The sequence below is a fragment of the Culex pipiens genome, chromosome 3 (genome assembly GCF_016801865.2).
Source record: "Culex pipiens pallens isolate TS chromosome 3, TS_CPP_V2, whole genome shotgun sequence".
NCBI lineage: Eukaryota > Metazoa > Arthropoda > Insecta > Diptera > Culicidae > Culex > Culex pipiens.
The window spans coordinates 25,139,840-25,160,231 of record NC_068939.1 but is presented as its reverse complement, the minus strand read 5'-3'; the positions used below and the strand labels follow the sequence as shown (position 1 = coordinate 25,160,231).

At 32.5% G+C, this 20,392-nt stretch overlaps 1 protein-coding gene across 3 annotated transcripts in view; it reads right to left on the bottom strand.

Annotated features, from left to right (window-relative positions):
- Positions 1-4,516: 4,516 nt before the first annotated feature.
- The window catches only part of LOC120420698 (homeobox protein orthopedia), a 95,116-nt gene continuing 79,240 nt past the window's right edge, over positions 4,517-20,392 (bottom strand). For 2 of the 3 annotated variants that reach the window (XM_039583792.2, XM_039583793.2), the window contains exons 5-8: positions 16,863-16,997; positions 16,556-16,681; positions 16,182-16,459; positions 4,517-5,821 (exon numbers count right to left, since the gene is read on the bottom strand). In XM_039583792.2, coding sequence (XP_039439726.1) covers positions 5,597-5,821; positions 16,182-16,459; positions 16,556-16,681; positions 16,863-16,997 — 764 coding nt within the window. In that variant the 3' untranslated portion in view covers positions 4,517-5,596. The remainder of the gene's footprint in view (positions 5,822-16,181; positions 16,460-16,555; positions 16,682-16,862; positions 16,998-20,392) is intronic. The other variant, XM_039583795.2, reaches the window with a different exon arrangement.

Here is a 20,392-nt window from a genome sequence, read left to right as displayed (position 1 = left end):
AGTTGTAGAACAGACAATTACAAAAAAATTGATATATAGACATAAGGGGTTTGCTTGTAAACATCACGAGTTATCGCGATTTTACGAAAAAAAGTTTTGAAAATGTTGGTCGTCGTTGATCATGGCCGTTCATGGTCACCCGCGACAGACACGGACGACGAAACAAAGAGAAACGCAAAAAGTAACTTTTTCAAAACTTTTTTTCGTAAAATCGCGATAACTCGTGATGTTTATAAGCAAACCCCTTATGTCTGTATATCAAAATTTTTGTAATTGTCTGCTCTACAACTTTGTAGAACATTGTTACACTCTAAAAAATAACCCTGCAAAGTTAGAAAAAACACGAAATTGTAAAATGAAAAATTTTGTTCTAAATGAAAAAATGACCCTTCTGGGTCAATGTAGATTCGAAAAGTACATTAAATTTCCCATAAAATGACATGTTCCAAAAAATTTTACAGTCGAGTAACGGAAAATGGGAGAATTTTTAAAACTTTTTTAGTGTTTTTTTCAATGAAAAATACGTTTATTCGGAATTCTGAGTACGCCATCAAATCGGGCGTCTAATTTTACATAAAAGTCCCTTTGACATCAAATTTCTATCTCATCACCGTTTCAGGCTGCAAATTGTTGAAAAACACCTCTTTTTTCGCATGTTCAAAAATGGAAGGGGTCGTACCGCCCCTCCGTCACGAGATATCAAAAAACGGACCTCGGTTTCGTGATCAGGGACAAAAGTTACCCCTTGGGACAAAGTTTCACGCAAATCGAAGAGGGGTCGGGGCAACTTTTCCCGATTTCGTGTGAGTTGGTAGAGAATTACCCACATATTAAAACATTGTAAATCGGTCCATCAGCTGCTGAAATATCGACATTAGAAAATGGTGTGTTGTTTGGGTGGGACTTAGAAAACATCAATTTTCCTGTTTTTGAACCTTTGCATGGCAATATTTCAGAAACTAAGGGTCAACAAAGTTCAAAAAAGCAAAATTTGGAGAATTTTCTCAGCTTTTTAATTTTTTTTTTCAAGAGTGGGCAAACATGGGCATTAATTAAAAAAAATGAATAACTGTGACTATTTTGAAAAAAGTTACCTAAAGTTACTTGAAAACGGTGCACTTTATCAAAAAATCATAACTCGGTCAAAGATTTTTTGCCCATTCTGGAAATTTCTGAAAAGTTGGCATTTTATGTTCCCTAATTCATATCAGAAAATAAAAAAATAAAAGTAGTATTTTTTTGCAAATGAAGTTTTAGTGACTAAAAGTGAAATTAAAAATCACCAAATGATTTTTTACCGTGTATTTTTTTTTCAGTGTAGTCCATACAGATACAGATTTTTGAATTTTCACATATCATTTTTGTATGGACAGCTGCAATAGCTGTATGGAAAATTATATGGACAAACTAATGATGCACAATGGCTTCTTTGGGCATACCGAAGGCACCAAAAAAGTATCCATAAAAACTTTTAATGTAAATTATATTAGTTTTCTATTGAAAAGCGTTATATAAACCATTTAAAGAATTGTTTGCAAAACATACACTAACAACAAAAATACTGAGAAGTGAATGCTGTGAATACTAAACTCATGTTAACAAAAATTATAAAAAAAAAAAATCTTGGATCATCAATTTATCACAAGAAAGATAACATCAATCATTTTTCCAGTTATTCTTATTTAATAAAAAAGATTTTTACAAATTTTAGCATTTTCAACCAAAACTTAAAACAAAATTAAGTGGACACGTATATTGTGACAATTTTCGGAAAGATTCCACAGGTTTTCATTAATTAGATAGTTTTATTTTGAAAAAAATCAGTTTTTTTCTGAGTCCTGGTTATTTTTTACGTTTTTTGTTTGTTAGGGTTTCCCGTGGAAGTTAATAAAATACCACATTTTATTGTTTTCTGTTCTGATTTTGATTAAAATTTTAAAGATTTCGTTACAGATCAAATTATGTTTGAAAATTAATTTTGATTTAGTCTGAAAAGTGAGATGAAACCCTTAAAAAATATATATCGTAGAAAATTCAAATTATTTTAATCATTTTGGCTGGACAAAATTGTTAAATCTTGCTTTGATATGAAATTCAATGGATAAAATGTATGCAAATCAGTGAAAACTTTGTTATCTAATAAGTCGAATATTTCAAATAGCAGTTGAATAAATGAGAACATGCATGCCCTACTTTATGTTTCAAAATATATTAAAAGCCCATCCATAAACCACGTGGAAACTTTTTTGGAAATTAGTAGTTTCTGTGATTTTAACATAAGATTTTTAGAGTTATTTTAACATTTCCCACGTACCGCGAATTTTTCGTGAAATTTTGTGTTTCATAATTATGGTCCCCGTGAAATTAACTAGTTTTGAGTGTGAAAAATCATTAAGCTAATAAATATATTATGTTTTCGATGAAAAGTTCTGATTCCTAGGAAATTTTCTCTAATTCAGTAAAAATTTTAGACCCTTTTTAAAGGCTTATATTTTTTCTGAATATTACTTAACGAATATTACTTGCCATGATTTTTCTTTCAAAGATATAAATTTGGCGCCTCTATTAATATTTTGACAAAATTCCTTCTACAAATGTTTAGAATAGTGCCCAACACATGCTGATTCCTTTTGGTAACGACTATCCTTGCAAAGTTATGGAAATCGTCATTAATCAATGATTGCCAACTAGGACGTCAATGATTGCACCACAAAATTATATAAATTTCAAAACACAAAATTGTTTCAGTGGCTTCAAGAAGGCATTAACCGGCACATGCTGATTCCTTTTGGTGCAGAAATTCGTCAAATTGAATTCAATACAGAGCATTTTAGAGTGATGGTCAAATTTCTTCGGAAATGATCAACGGCTTCACCTTACAAACAAAAATCCGAGCAATTTTTTTTAAATAAAAAACAATAAAATTATAAAACAACATAGCAAATCCAAAGTTTGTGTAATTGAAATAATTTTCGGTGACTAAACCTTGGCAGTTGAATATTTGCAATCAACCTTTCCCGGTGCATTAAGTGATAACTTGACAATCTAGATATTTTAATTTGGCTAATGCTTTAGTAAGGTGATACCTTATAGGTATCCAGAGCAGCTAATTTTTCTGAAGCAGTGGCGGGCCGGAACTAATGTTTGATAATAGTTGAAAATGTAAAGAAAAATCATAACATTATTTTCATCAGATCCTTTTAAAATTAACAAATAAACAAGCGTTGCAAATAAGATTAATTTTTTTTGGATAATAAGATATTTTTTAAATGTGTTTTTTGATTTATTTGATTATCACAAAAATATTTATTAAAATCAGGCACCATTATAATTTATTTAAACGAAATTTGGATTAAAATCTTCTTTACAAAAAAAAAAAACAATTCTTACGTTACTGTGCACTTTTATGCAAATATCTTGAAAAAATCATATGTCTTTCAACGCACACAAAATTTAAATAGTTTTTCTTCGAATTTCTTCAAACTATTGAAGCTTCTTTTAAAAATATTTTTTGGCTTAATTTCTTGACTCATTTTGAGACATTTTTCAATAATTCATAAACATTTGCTGCGAACTTTTTTATCTGTACAATTCATATGCTTTTTTAAACTTTTTCCTAACAAAATTTATTTCTTAAATAATATTCTAGTTTTCTGAAAACTACATAAGTTTTTGCTTACTCATTTATTTACAAAAATCAATTTGAATAAAATGCTTCAAAGCAGAAAAACCAAAACTTTAAGTGAACACATTCAAAATAGTATGAAATCAATAGTAGAATTATTCTGTACAACAATCCAAGTTTTTTTTATCGTATATTTCACAATTTTACGAAATTGATAATTATATTTTCTTCTCTTAGGCTTCAGTTTAATTCTGAAAACATCAATGTAGAAATGATAAAAATTAAATTCAAACATAACGATTTTTTTTTTAATTTTAAACAAAAACACTGCTAAATAAAAAAAAACTAAATGCTTTCATTTAATTTTTAGTTAAAATATGTAAATATTTGATCTAAAGCTTATTTTTTTAATAAAGATTCTAAATTTATTTATCGAATATTTCATTACCAGCCTTAAAGGCCAGTCATAGAACTATTTTGAAATGCCGTCGCGGGCCGGATGAAATGGCTTCACGGGCCGGATACGGCCCGCGGGCCGAACGTTGGGCAGGCCTGATTTAAATAAAGTGGCACTGTGAAGACAATATTTGTAAATTGTTTTATTAGGCACTGTTTCAAGCAAATTGTTAAATTTCACGGGATTTAACAGAAATTTTCAAAGTTTCACGCTGTCCGCAAAATCGTGAAAACTCACGAACCCTTATTTTGACCAAATTTGGGCCAAATCGGAACACTTTTGATCAGTGTCCGTGGAATCACTGTAACATGGTTTATATTAGGTATTTAATAAATGAGCTTGTGACATTGTTGCACCACTGCAAGAATTTGTCTAGAAATTAGTCAATCAACTATTTTTTTCTTTTGCAAGGAATAAAAAACAACACAATCGCATATTTTATCAATTTTTATTCGATATCAATAATGAATTATTTTACTAACATACATCTGTTTTTTTATTTCTTCATCTTAGCCTTTAGTTGCCATAATCGTATACATTGTTTGCAGTTGCTGATGTTTGTTTTCTTTTTATTCCACCGTTCTTCACTTAGTTTTTTTTTCACTGGAAATTTTACGTCCTCTTTTTTAAAGCAACCTCAGTGGAGTAACTTCCGTTCTCTCTGCAGTTCGCTTAGCCTAACATAATCGACCGTCCACTTCCGTTTAGCTTTCTTTACCTTACTGATTTGTACAAAAGTGTCGCAAAAAACTCAAAAGCTTTTTCTTTTTTTTAATTTGTTGTAAATATTCATAGACACGAGTTTTTTTTACGGTTTTTCTTATCGATTCTTGTTACTTTCTTTGTACAAACGTAAATACTTTTAAAAATTACTAAAACAAAACTGCTTTCGTTTTGCTTTCGAGCAAACAAAAAAGGGTTCAAACAGAACAAAAAAATATTTTCTTAATACTTTGAATTACACTGTTGTCCCATCCTAAGTTTTAGTTACTTTTACTTCAGCGATTACATTAGTTTAAGTTTAGTTTTATAATAACTGGGAATTGTTCTATTTACAATTAGTTATTGGCTTACACGGTTTTAATGGGCTGTTTTTTGTTTTGTTTTTAATGGTAATAAATTTACTGGAATGAATAGCTTTTTCTTCGCTCACAGAAAAGTACAATTAGTTACTGCTTTTCGTACCACAAACTGGCTTATTATCGAATGTGAATATTTTTTTCTTCTTCTATCGTATACTAAATTTCTCTTTATTTATGTTAATGGCATTGGAAAAATGTCTTCCATGCCTCAATTGTTTGCTGCACTATCATTATAGACAAATCGTATACACATGTTGCGTTACTTTAAAAGATTCACAGATTTTCTTTCCTTCGTATACTTGGTTTCTGCACTTTCGTTTCGAGCACTTATCGTCCTATTTTACACATCCATCCCTTGCCTGCCTAAAAATTTGAGTTATTTCGTGTAATACTGGTGTGGCGCAAAACGTTGTCCTACTTGAATAACTGCAGTCAATACACCGAGTTGTGGTGGTCGTAATTGTGCGCGTGCAAGTACGACGGCATCGTCTGGTTCAGCTCCGAGGCCCGGCGCCGCAGCGCCGCTATGCTGTGGCCCCGCCAGACGTCCTCGTCGCCGGCGCCGGTACCGTCCGGCGTTCCGGGACCGCCACCGTGGCCGCCACCGCTGCCACCCCCGAGACCCTGGCAGTTGGAGAGACTGTGGCCACCGTTGGACTGAAAGGGGAGAAAATGGATTTAAAATAATGAAAACCAATTAAATTGTGTGATTAGTTTATTTTCATGGTAAAAAAATTATAATAATAATAAATCGGTAATTCTCCGTCAACCCAGAAGGTTCATTTTTTTATTTAGAACAATTTTTTTCTTTTTTAAATTTCGAGGTTTTTATTTTACTTTGCAGGGTTTTTTTAAGAGTGTAACAATGTTGTAGAACGGACTATTACAAAAAAATATATTTATGCATAAGGGGTTTGCTTGTAACCATCACGAGTTATCACAATTTAACGAAAACAAAGTATTGAAAAGTTACTTTTTTGCGTTTCTCTTTGCTTCGTCGTCCGTGTCTGTCGCGGGTGACCATGAACGGCCATGATCAACGACGACCAACATTTTCAAAAAAAAAAAATCATGAAATTGCAATAACTTGTGAGGGTTACACGCAAACCCGTTATGTTTATAAATCATTTTTTTAATCGTCTGCTCTACAACTTTGTAGAACATTGTTACACTCTAAAAAATAATCTTGCATAGTTAGAAAAAACACGATATTTCAAAATGAAACAAAAAGTGTTCTAAATGAAAAAATATCCTTCTGGGTTATTTCAGATTCGAAAAGTACATTAAATTTCCCTTAAAACGTCAAGTTTCATTTTTTTTACAGTTGAGTAAGGGGTCGTGCATAAACCACGTGGCCTTTTTTAGGAGAATTTTTGACACCCCCTCCCCCCTCATGGTTTTTCGTGGTTTCACGCCAACCCCCCCCCCCCTATATGGCCACGTGGCTTTTTCCTCCCAGGTGAAAAATCTTAAAAAAAAAAACAAAATAAGTATAGATTTCAAAAATGTTTATCCACAAATGATGTACCGTCAGTGGTGGTGACTTTTGGTCAAAAAACGATATTACTGTTGTTATTTTAACACAATAAAAATATTTCAAATTATATCGAAATAAATATTGTTGGGGAATGCTCCTGAATTTACGAACATTTTCCCAGAATATGGCTAGTATAATCACACCGTTCATAAATGCCAATCGTTTTAAAATTAACTCAAACTCACCCTTTAGAGGGGGTGACATTGGGTCAAACAGAAAACATTTTAATTTGTGTAGGTGCTGTAACATCATTAAAACCAATTTAATAATATATAAAAAAAAACAGAAATTCACTTAAAAGTGTGAAAAAAGTATGATATCACAAAGTTTAAGGTAAATAACAACAGTATAACAATTTATTGAAATGTTACAAAGTAAAAAATACTCTCAACAAAACAAGCACCTTAGTAAAACATATGTATTCTTAATTATGGAATTGCAGTGCAATTAATTGCATCCAGAATAAATATGCTTTAAGAATTAAAGCTATTTTGATATATAAACAGCATTCATGATTTAATTCAAAAGCGCTTTAAAATATTTTCTTAAAATAGAAATTAATTAAATAGAAAAGTTTTGTTTCAGGAAAAAAATACTTTCTTCTATTTTAAGGAAAATATCTAGTTATGAAACTAGGATACTAGATATTTATTTTATTCCAAACATTCATAAAAATCCAAACTAAAGCAACTTTTCTTTTTAATTAAGCATCATTGATTCCAATGATTCAGTGTGTCCAAAAAAGTCAAGCTGTTTAATTTTTTTCACCATACAAGAATCAGAGACAGGGACAAACATTCAATATAACGACCTTTTGAAGTGTTAGTCTTAATTTTTTTTTTGAAAATATTGATTTCGAAAAGATCGGAAAATTTCACGAAAGTTTTATTTATAAACATTGAAAATCGCACCATTAGTTGCTGAGATAACGACATAAGAAAGTTATGGGTTGTTTGGGTAGTAAACATCCATTTTCTGTTTTAAAATCTTTGCATGGCAATATCTTAGCAACAAAGCAACAAAGAATTTTCTCAGCATTTAAAAAAAAAAAATTTTCAAAATTAGGCAAACATGGGCCTTTATGAAAATTTCAGATTGCAAATTCGATTTTACATCGAAAAATAAAATTGAAATTAAGTTTCGGTCAATATTTCGATTTTTTAAAAATCAGTATTGATTCAAAAATTCATAACTCAAACAACAATTTTTTGCCCGTTCTGAAAATTTCTGAAAAGTTGGCAAAATTAAAAAAAAATAAAAATAGTGTTTTTTTTTTGTAAATCATGTTTTAGTGACAACAAGTGAAATTAAAAATCAGCAAAGTAAATTACCATTTATCATTTTTTTCAGTGTAGTCCTCATCCATACCAACAACTTTGCCAAAGACACCAAATCGACCAAAAATTTCTTCAAAAGATACAGATTTTTTAATTTTCATTGCTGCCAAATTTGTATGGAAAACTATATGGAAAAAATGATGCAAAATGGCTTGGGCACCAAAAAAAGTTTCAGACGGATTAAAAAAATCAAAAAAATTAAAATTTAAGAATAAAGACCGATTTTGTATAGAATTGCTCGAAAATCGATTTCGTGTCTTTGGAAAAGTTGTAGACAACGCGCTAAAAATCATTCTTTTAGTCATGGACATCCAAATTGTTTAAGTCTTACGCTTACTTTGAATTGATTTTGCTATCGACTACGCGTTTTGATAAATTTAAAAAAGATTGAGCTAAAATTTGGAATTTATTTTACATTTTTTTTCAGTTGTTTAAAAAGACAATTATCTACGATTTAAGATTTTTGATCCAACTTTTGGTTGGAGATATTACCTCAAAATAAATACAATAAAAATATTAAATAAGTTAATTTTTCAATCTTTTCAATATCTTTGTAATTATTAACACTGGAACGCCCAACGCATGTCCAATATACACGGATGCCAAAGCCTCCCTAAAACGTTGGAACGATAACTTCAACTTATTTAGTTTTTTGCCTTGTTACGAAAATCTTATAAAATTGTCAGCAATATTCATTTTTTAAGTTGTTCCAAAATAGAACTATCGAAGACTACATCTACTTTCAATGCAAATTTGCAAGCACATTTTTAGCTACTTGATACCATCAACAAAAAAAATGAAATTGTGTGACATTGAAATATAAGTAATAATTTTAAACAAAAATATTTGTATGGTTTTGAAGTGTAACAAAAAATGTATGCATAGAAGTAAATTCAAAGCGCGTATTTTTTGTTTTTTTTTTTAAGAAAAGATTTTTTTTAAAGGCCACGTGGTCAGCCGTCGACCCCCCCCCCTCCCCCCCATGGCTTTTCATGGTTTTTTTCGGTCGGATTTCGGACCCCCTCCCCCCCCCCCCTAAGGAGACCACGTGGTTTATGCACGACCCCTAACGGAAAATGGCAGAGTTTTCAAAACTTGTTGAGTGTTTTTTTCGATGATTTTTTTTTCGAAATTTAAAATACAATATCAAATTGGGACATAAAAGTCCTTTGACACCAAATTTCTATCTCATCACCGTTTCAGGCTGCAAAATATTGAAAAAAACACCTGTTTTTTCGTATGTTCAAAAATGAAAGGGGTCGTACCGCCTCTCCGTCACGAGATATCAAAAAACGGACCTCGGCGAAACTGAAAAACTCTTATAAAAACTGTTAGATAAGCCAAAAAATATTTATTTTATTCGGTAAAGGGGTTAAACACATGCAAAAAGTCAGAGGTTGGTATGAGCCTACAACTCCATTTTTTTAAGGGCATTAAAATATACATCTAATCTAATCTAATCTAATCGAACACAAGCGCAGCCAGTCCGAAGAAAGCATCCTGGAAGAACTTGTGGTTAGATTACGCCCCACGTCCTTTCTTGTCAATATTAATGATTGCATTACATCTGAGTAACCCCGAATATGTATTGCAAAAATTAAAGCGGACAGGCCTACTGCGTTGCATTAACCGCAGAGACAGATTCTGAGAACGGATCACATTTCACAGAATCAACAGAAGGATGCGTGGACATACCGTACCAAACGCTCCGAATGAGTTGTGGTTGGGTGTGTAAGTGTTAATTTGGCAATCAATTATTATTTTTTTATGAGGGTGATGAGGGAGGGGTGGGATTTGGTTTAAGGACATGAAAGATGGGGTGGGGTAGGAAGGATATTTCATTTGATTAATTGAATACAATATAAATTGTCTACCAAAAAAAAAAGTATGGAAAGATCTCACCAAGGTTCTTCAAAGCATTCGACAAACCGAATATACATCGAATACGATGCTGTTGCTTCACTAGAACATCATCGAGTCCAGGAATACGCAGGTTGTGAACAGCTTCTGGCCTTGTCGGAACGGCTGGAACCAAACGGAAATCCTTTCCGTTACGCCACACGAAAAAAATCACGCAGAGCTTCACTTTTGTCTTCAGCATGTAGATTACAGCACAAACAAATCCGAAAAACTCATCAAAAAATTTCTTGGAATTTTCCAATGAAAATTAACTCTAAGCCGAAGAAAAACGTCAAATTTTTGGCACCGAACAAATTTCACGTCCGAACTCGCACATGGCTACTTCGATCCTCTCAGGGCATTAAAATATACATTTTTGTTAATTAACAAAACAAATTTGAAGACATTTGGATGTATCATTGCCGAGATATAGCTATTTGAAGTTTGCCGTTTAAACTCGTTAAACCGATCCTGTGTGCATGACGAAAGCTAAATTACAAAAAGTTCATTTAAAAAAAAAAGATGAAAATATTTTTGTGTTTTTCATAGAAAAAATCGACAGTTTTTGATTTTTGTATTTTTCAAAAAAGAACATTTAAGCAGATGCACACGGTATATATCTTGAGAGTCTTTACCCCAAATTTCTGCCATTTCGGTTCATAACATCTCGAGATATCGTGACACTTGTAAATCAACTCGGTGTTTCGAGTAAAACGCTCAGAAAGTTTGACAGTTTGCTTTGCGCACGGCAAAGTTTTGAGCTCAAATCGGTTCTAACTCAGTTAAATCATGAAATATCTTCAGGAGTAATTGAAAATCATGATTTCGGTGGATTTAACAAATTTTCAGTAATATGAAGTTTTGTGATTTTCTGCATGTGGGCAGTTCTCGGTCGGTCTTTTTTCTTTAAGTTAAATTTTTGTATTTTTTAATCTGGCTGAAACTTTTTTGGTGCCTTTGGTTTGCCCAAAAGAGCCATTTTGCATCATAAGTTTGTCCATATAAATTTCCATGCAAATTTGGCAGCTGTTAATTCAAAAATGATATGTGAAAATTCAAAAATCTATTATCTTTTTAGGGAATTTTTTGATCGATTTGGTGTCTTCGGCAAAGTTGTAAGTATGGAAAAAATGATACACGGTAAAATTTTTTTTGGTGATTTTTAATTTCATTTTTTGTCTCTAAAACTTGATTTGCAAAAAAAATACTATTTATAATTTTTTTTGACAGAGGACATCAAATGCCAACTTTCCAGAAATTTCCAGAATGGGCAAAAAATCTTTAACCAAGTTATGATTTTTTGAATCAAAACATTTTTTTTTCAAAAAATCGAAAAATTGGTCGAATTTTTTTTTCAATTTCATTTTTCGATGTAAAATTGAATTTGCAATCAAAAAGTACTTTGGTGAAATTTTGATAAAGTGCACCGTTTTCAAGTTATAGTCATTTTTATGTATTTTTATTTCAAAATTGTCGCAGTTATTGATTTTTTAAAAATAGTGCCCATGTTTGCCCACTTTTGAAAAAATATATTTTTGAATAGCTGAGAAAATTCTCTATAATTTGCTTTTTTCGGTTTTGTTGATACGACACTTAGTTGCTGAGATATTGCCATGCAAAGGTTTAAAAACAAGAAAATTGATGTTTTCTAAGTCTCACCCAAACAACCCACCATTTTATAATGTCGATATCTCAGCAACTAATGGTCCGATTTACTATGTTAAAACATAAAACATACGTGAAATTCCTTGTCGAAAAAAATATTTTCAAAATTTTCAAATCAAGACTAACATATCAAAAGGGCGTAATATTGAAACTTTTTGAAATGTTCGTCTTGGTTTAAAATTTATGAAAATACTTTTTTCGAATAGATCGGAAAATTTCACGAATGTTTCATGTTTTAACATTGTAAATCGGACCATTAGTTGCTGAGATATCGACATTAAAAAATGGTGGGTTGTTTGGGTGAGACTTAGAAAACATCAATTTTCTTGTTTTTAAACCTAAGGATCGTATCAACAAAAACTGAAAAAGCAAAATATAGAGAATTTTCTCAGCTTTTCAAAAATATTTTTTTTCAAAAGTTGGCAAACATGGGCACTATTTTTTTAAAAATCAATAACTGCGACTATTTTGAAAAAAGTTACATATATTGCGCCTTGCAGCAATTTCTAGAGTTTTGTGTCAATCGTGCTAGGCCTAGATTTTTTCATCACACTGCTTTGCAGGACTGAGAACTGTCAACTTTGCGCACTTTGCACCTCAGTAGAGTGCTGCGGGAAAATTTTCATCACAGTTGGCAAACCGAATTTCCATCACACCATCAAAACAAAACATGTGTACTACATCGACTTCTGACCACAATCTAGTCATCAAGCTGTGGTGGCCGAGGCAGATAAGTCATTGAGATGGTCTGTTAAAGGTTCCTGGATCGATTCTTGTGGTTGCCACTGTTAAGTTTTTTTGGTGGATTATTTTTTTTTTCTAATGAGTTCGAGGGCATAATTATATCGACCATCTCGAGCTATGTTCAATGAGTCAGTAAACGGTACCATTATTATCTCGACCCGAGGCCATGAATTGACTGAAAACCTGGCTAAAAACCAATGGATTGTAGACGAAAGAAGCCTTTTTTTTATTTTTCGGTAAAAACAGTACTAAATTCTCTTAACTACCGTATTTATGGTAGAACCGGGAAGAACATTTTTTTCGAAAGACTTTATTAGACAGGATTACATGTCCTAAATAGCATTGGTAAAAAGTTTGAACAAACTCCAGGGTAGCCAATGATAACAAATCGCCCTCTCCGACGGCGAAACTCCGGACATCCGTCTATCTCGGATTGATCCGCATGGGTAGCTTGAATCCCGGGCAGTTGCTTCTGCTCCGCCGTCTGTCACCTTCCCATCCCCTTCCCCAGGACCATAGAGGACGATAACTACTGGCCTTCATCGCCATGAAGGGACCCCTCTTAGCAGCGCCGGATCAGCCGGATGTTGTACCGATCCAACAAGTAGTGAAGACGTTCGCTGGTTGTCCACCATCCGCCCAGCAAAAAGACAAAGATTCACCGTAAGTCAAGATCCCGGCGCAACACCGCTGCATCCCGGTACCGAAGACCACGATTCCTCAGTCGAAACAAGACGTTGTCCCTCCACTTAGCCGGTCCAAACACTTTTTCGAGCTTTTTGAACTTCCAAAAATAAACAAATAAATAAACAGTCTGCCATAGCAACGGATATCGTCGTCATCACTGTGAAGAAAAATCACTGTGATGAAAAAATACTGTGATGAAAATAATTGCGCAAGACTCTAGTAAAGTGCAAAATGCGCAATAAATGGCTATAACTTAAAAACGGTGCACTTTATCAAAATCTTACCAAAGTACTTTTTGATTGCAAATTCAATTTTACATCGAAAAATGAAATTGAAAAATAAATTGCGACCAATATATCGATTTTTTGAAAAAAAAAAAATAGTTTTGATTCAAAAAATCATAATTTGGTTGAAGATTTTTGGCCCATTCTGGAAATTTCTGAAAAGTTGGCATTTAATGTCCTCTAAAACATATCAAAAAATAAAAAAAATTAAAAATAGTGTTTTTTTTATGCAAATCAAGTTTTAGTGTATCATTTTTATTTCAGTGTAGTCCATATCCATACCTACAACTTTGCCGAAGACACCAAATCGATCAAAAAATTCCCTAAAAAGATACAGATTTTTAAATTTTCACATATCATTTTTGTATGAACAGCTGCCAAATTTGTATGGAAATTTATATGGACAAACTAATGATGCAAAATGGCTACCGAAGGCACCAAAACAGTTTCAGCCAGATTAAAAAATACAGAAAAAATCGAATGACCGAAATCTCAGAGAATTGCTCATGTATGTAACCCCTTATATTTGGAATATTCAGTTATTTTTTTCCTAAAATTCAGCTATAATTTGTATGGAGCTGACAAAGTTTGCTGCAACTTTACCAAGTTTTCATTAAGTGAAAATTTAAGAAGTGCTGATTTTAATAAATTTAAATGAGTTCAGAAATGAATGTTTGGTGTTTATCTCATTTGTATTTTTGCTCGCGCAAAATGTGACGTAATTGCATAATGGCCACCAAATATGTTATTTGAAATATCCGGGTTTTCCACAGTTTTCGATTCAAAAAATAAGAAAAAAAAACTGTTTTTTCCTAGTTCAGATGAATAATTTTAGTCTTAAGATAGAAAGACATTTCTTGTTTAACCTTTTTGATAATCAATAAACATTTATAGTTTGTTTTTTTCCGTTTATCTATTTTGTTTTTTTGTTTTTTTTTTTTGCTTTAAGTCGTAAACATTGCCTTTTTCTTTCCAAGACTAATGTTTGGTCATAGTTGACATAGTGAAAAAAAAACTACAGATACATCAAAAAACCAAGACGCCGACCTTATTGTTTTTTTTTTTACATGCGTGGATAAGAGAAGAAAAAGGTTTTGTTAGACTTGTTTTTAAATGATTTCTATAAACTTTGCACAGTGGTCTAGATCGCAAAATTAATAGGAAATTTGATTTTCGGAAAAATGGTTAAGTTTTGGAACTTTGGATTGGCAAAACCAACTACTTTTTAGAAGACAAAAAAATCCAAAAATATTTCTGAAAAGATTGATTTTCAAAACATTTCAAATTTTTACAATACAACGTATTTTTGAGATAATCTCAATATTTTGGTTTTGATAGTATTATAAATGATTGGGCATTTTCATGCCGTTCGATAATAAATATAATCTTGTTTTTGGAAACAGTCAAAATTTTCATAAAACTATATATTTTTGAAATAAACTCAATATTTTTTTACAATGCATAGGGATTGATAGGGAATCTTTCATATATTTTGAAAGTAAAAATATTGTTTTAAATTTACAGCATTTTTTGTAAATACGTTATTTTGTGATTTTTTAAGTACTATTTTTTAGCTTTCGAAATCTTTGAAAAATTCCCGATAATTTGATATCATTATTACAACAACTGAATTGTTCAAAAAAATTTCGGAAAAACGTTTTTATTTTATTATGTTTCAAAACTTTCGAAATGCATGAAAAATTCCTGATTTTTGTATGTCCATATATCAGACAACTCAAATTTGGAGTATTTTTCGGAAATATGTAGTTTTGTGTAAATTCACAAGGTCCACATCGCAAATTTTTGGGTGTTGCATGAACTTTAAACTGTTACACGGATAGAAATTATGTACGCAAATCCGGTAATTCTTTGTTGTCGAATTTGATAACCTTGAAATGTTACCAAAATCGTCAACATTTTTTTCGATTTCGTTGAAAGCATTTGCATTGTTGTTGTTGTTCAAAATCGAATAAAAAATGTTGACAATTTTGGAAACATTTCAATGTTATCAAATTCAACAACACAGAGTTAACAGATTTGCTTAGAGGATTTCTATCCGTGTAGGAATATTTATTTTTGGGATATTTTTTTTCTCAACTTTAAGCAGTTGGGCATGCCAATCCAAGAAACTATGTCCTAGTTATCGATCGACGCCATCTACGATCAATTTTATCAAAAGTATCAGAGCAAACCCTCAAAAATAAGTTTTTTCAAGGCAGCAATTCAAGGTTAAGTTTCAGAGAAAAAATATGTTGCGATGGCTTATAAAACAAACATTTTGTTATTGAAAAAATATGTTGAACTTATTGGTCAAAACTTTCAGGCATTGCAATGTAAATAAAATATGCAATTTTCAAACTCTGATATCTAGAAAAAGTATAAGCTGAATTATTTGCACTAGGTTTCATTAACTTTAAACGCTCAAACACCCTCGGATTTTATTTTTTTGTAAACACGAAATATTGATATTTGAAAAAGTCTAATTTTTCAGAGAAAATAATTTTGTACCATCTTAAAGAAATTTTTAAATTTTCCAACTGAAGTTTTCCATTTATCAGCCCTCAGAATAGAGTTTTGTTCATATCATGGGTTTTATAGTATAGATGAACAGCATGTAATTCCATCGAGGTCCATATCAACAATTTGGCGTTCAACTAAATCTTTCAAAAAGCGGTTTCAACTGAAATCATGTTATACAAAGCTCAGTTCAATTTTTAACTTTTTGGTGTACGACTTAGGTCTGTAATCACCCATAATAAGTTAACAATCACATCATGGTTCACTCCCGTTTTTCAAAATTTATTTATAAGATTTATGAAGAAATATAATCAAGACTTTTAAGTTTAAATCAGTTTGATGCTTACCATATCCCCTTCACTTCCACCTTGCTGCGATTGTTGATGCTGGTGTTGTTGCTGTTGTTGCTGTTGCTGCTGCTGCTGCTGATGGTGTTGCGAGCCTGGCGTCGACTGTCCACCATTTGGAGGTCCTCCTCCTCCGCCACCACCTCCTCCCGATAGCGGCGGTGTAGACGATGAGCAGCCGGCTAGGTTGGGCGGGGTCGACGTGGGTGAACTTCCGGTGCAACCGACGCCCCCCACCGAGTGCTGGTACATCATGCTGTCGCCGACAAAGGGGACATCTGGAATTGGGAAATTGTTATTAATTTTGATATAGATTATAAAATTAACAAATTAAACAAAAATCGACAAACAAAGGTTACACCAAGCCCCATTACCAAGTGCGTTCAGTCCGTAGTTGTGGTACCCGCCGGCGCCCATGGCCGACGAGATGTTGATGCCCGTGTTGAGGCCCCCGTTCAGGGTGGACGACAGGGACGAGGTCTGGTTCAGCTGACCGAATCCTTTTTTTCCCCCCCGGGCATAAGGGCAGGTTAGTTGAGGGTTAGTCGACGATGTTGTTGATGTTAGTAATTTAGCAGCACACAAGAAGGAAGGGCAAAAGCGGCAGCAAAAATTAGTTTCAATTAGTGGTCCGTGTGGTTTTGGTGGTTAGTTATAGTTTCAAGGGGAGGGAGCACTTACCAGCAGTCATTGGGTTTACGCCCACGCCCCACCGGTCCCCGCCGAACATGGACGTCCCGCATAAGCTCTCGCTCATCGCAATGTTGGTGATGTTGGCGCCAAAGGGGGGCAGCCCGTGCGACGGGAGGAGTGCGCCTGCGGGATGAAGAAGCAGTTGAAGTTTAAGAATTTGTTTTGTTGAATATTATTTTGAAAAATTATTTAGTACAAAACGTGGCACGAAAGTTTTTGCAATACATAACATAATAAACACAATTTGATCAAAGTGAATCACAGCAAAACAGTTTTTTTAATTCTTGTAAGATTCCCATTGCGATTCTCGAACGATATGTTATAAAAATAACATGGCCAATGTATGGAGTTGTTTGTTGAAAAGTTTGTTGCAATTGCAAGTTTAAATTTCGGGACTTGACATCAAAAATATATAGATAAATAAATTGATAGTTTCGATAGTGTTGACTGACTGTTACAATGTACTTATTATTTTGTGATAAAAAAATGGCTTAAATTTCTTTTTTTATTATTTCCCCTTCTGGCGACCTACACCAAAGCCGAGGAATAAAAAACTTGAATTAAAATGTGTACCAGCCTAGCCGACGTTATTTAATTTAAAGTAACTTCTTGAAATAAGCTTATTTAACCCTCTACCACCCAATTTTTTTTCGAAAATTTTATTTTTCCCGTGTTCAGGAGGTCATTTTGAGCAACTTTTGTTCTACGAAAAACTTTACCTCTCTTGTTTATGTTTTTCATGTTTCATTTTTAGTATGTAAATTTGCATTTATCTTGTTTAGTTTATGTTTGTTTTTTTTTTGTAATTTTTGGCCTTTTCTACCACCTTCTATCGTTACATTTTGCCTATCTAATTTATTCATGTTCTTACAGTCACTTTTTCAATATTTTGCTTGTTTTTCACGTTTTCTTCTATAAAATGACACCATTATCATTTAAGTTGTAAAGAAAATGCGTAGAGGCATAGTCTGGGACACTAGAAAAAATACTGCATTTTTTTTTCTGTTTGAGTATTAAGACACGGAATCCTGATTACAAGGACTATTGTATCGTGTTACCCATTTTTACTGTTATTAAGCATTTCCAGATCTATAACACAGTTCCTATTGAGAGGAAAAGTGCTGTTCCATCCAGATGCTGCAAACTCCATTCCTTGTGCCTTGTGCGCTATGTATCGCTAGAACCGCGGTGACAATTTTTTCGTGTCATTTTTCAAGCTCTTCCCAGCAGCTATTATTTGCCGCGCGGGGTCTTGTAAAGACAATTGTCTTATTGCGGCGCTACTCTTGCGGTGTTCCCTTTTGCTCTGATCTGGACAATGCGACTGGACTGCAGTGCAATACCGATCGGCTGGGCATTATTTACATGCGAAGACACGAGGAAAGTATTTTGGGAAGAGGCGCAAAGGAATATCCCAAGATCGATCACATGCTTGAAGAGCACGTGAAGCAACCGTTTTATACTCATACGGTTGCTGCTACCTAAGGCTGCCACCCTGAGAAGAACCCATGACTTTCCGCTTATGAGGCGAAACCCGTAACCATTCGGCCACAGGAGGTTGGCATACCCCGAGCAGACAGAAATAACGTGGGAATAACATTTTTTGATATTTGAAAATACTACGCAAATAACATTTTATGTTATTTATAACAAGATTTGTTATTCACCGTTATGATTTATTTGTTATTGGATTGTTATTGTAATAACAGACTAATAACAATTTTAGTTATTTTTCGAAAAAATCTTTGTTATTATTTTTTGTTATTTTAACAACTGATCCGATCATCCCAATAACAGTTGGAGGTATTCTTCCATAACAAAAAATGTTATTCCAAATTTGTTTGTTCTTTCAATCAATATCAGACCAATAACAAATTTTGTTATGATAACATAAACTGTTATTCAACTCTTATGCAGAAATGGATTTCGCAAGAATATTCCATAACACTTTTTGTTATTTTAAAAGTATATGTTATTGAAACGGCACGAACTTAGTTATTACCGTCTGTTCGGGACTTCTTTTAACTTAAAATGAAGGAAATGTTAGCAAAAAACACAGCCAAAGTTGACCCCTAAAAAAATTAAACATTTTAAAAAACATTGGCAAAGCCACATAAAACAAGTAAAACTTCCAACCCATTAATTTTCTAAAATTTTAAAAGTTTTTCTTTCCAATGCATTTTGAAGATCAAAAATTGGTTGAAAAATTGATTTTTTGAGATTTTTTAAATCAAACCCCGTCTAAAGGCGGAGTTGGGTTGTAGAGGGTTAAACGAAATCTACTCAGAACTGTTACTAAAATACATTTTTAATATGGGAGCTAGTTTTTAAAACAAAATTAAAGCTTTTAAAATGCATCCATTTATAAATAAATTATGATTTCACTACATTTTAGTTTCAAAATAAAAAAAATTAAAGCAATAAATTTCTTTTTGCAAAAAATAATTAAAGAAATACATTTTTTTTATGTAAAAATATTCTACAGATTGATAACTACATCAGGATTTTATGTGCCATTTTCGCAAAAAAAACAAAATACAATTACTTCTGAAAATTCAAAAAAATCATAGTTAAGAATACGGGTATTGAACGACGCAAAATTCATATCCATTAAGCAAATTTGGATATTTTCTTTAAAAAGTAATTTTCGAAAATTTAAGAATTTTACATTGATAAATCTATTATTGTGAAAATCCATACCAAAATTCGCGTTGCATGATATCCGTATTAAATGTAAGTATTTTAGTGTTTAAAAACTATGTCATTTTGAGAAAGCTTGAGTATTTTACTCTTAAAAACTGTAATGTAGTGAAAATCAATTTTTAATGTGAAAGTTTTTATACATCGAAATTTCATCTCGGAAAAAATAATTTAAAATAGCTTTTTGATAAAAATTTTAAGATTGAATAAAAAAGGGTAATTCTCCGCCAACTCACACAACAGTTGCCCCGACCCCTCTTCGATTTGCGTGAAACTTTGTCCTAAGGAGTAACTTTTGTCCCTGATCACGAATCCGAGGTCCGTTTTTTGATATCTCGTGACGGAGGGGTGGTACGACCCCTTCCATTTTTGAACATGCGCAAAAAGAGATGTTTTTCAATAATTTGCAGCCTGAAACGGTGATGAGCTAGAAATTTGGTGTCAAAGGGACTTTTATGTAAAATTAGACGCCCGATTTGATGGCGTACTCAGCATTCCGAATAAACGTATTTTTCATCGAAAAAAACACTAAAAAAGTTTTCAAAATTCTCCCATTTTCCGTTACTCGACTGTAAAAATTTTTGGAACATGTCTATATATCTATATATCAAAATTTTTGTAATTGTCTGCTCTACAACTTTGTAGAACATTGTTACACTCTAAAAAATAACCCTGCAAAGTTAGAAAAAACACGAAATTTTAAAATGAAAAATTTTGTTCTAAATGAAATAATGACCCTTCTGGGACAATGTAGATTCGAAAAGTACATTAAATTTCCCATATAATGACATGTTCCAAAATTTTTTACAGCCGAGTAA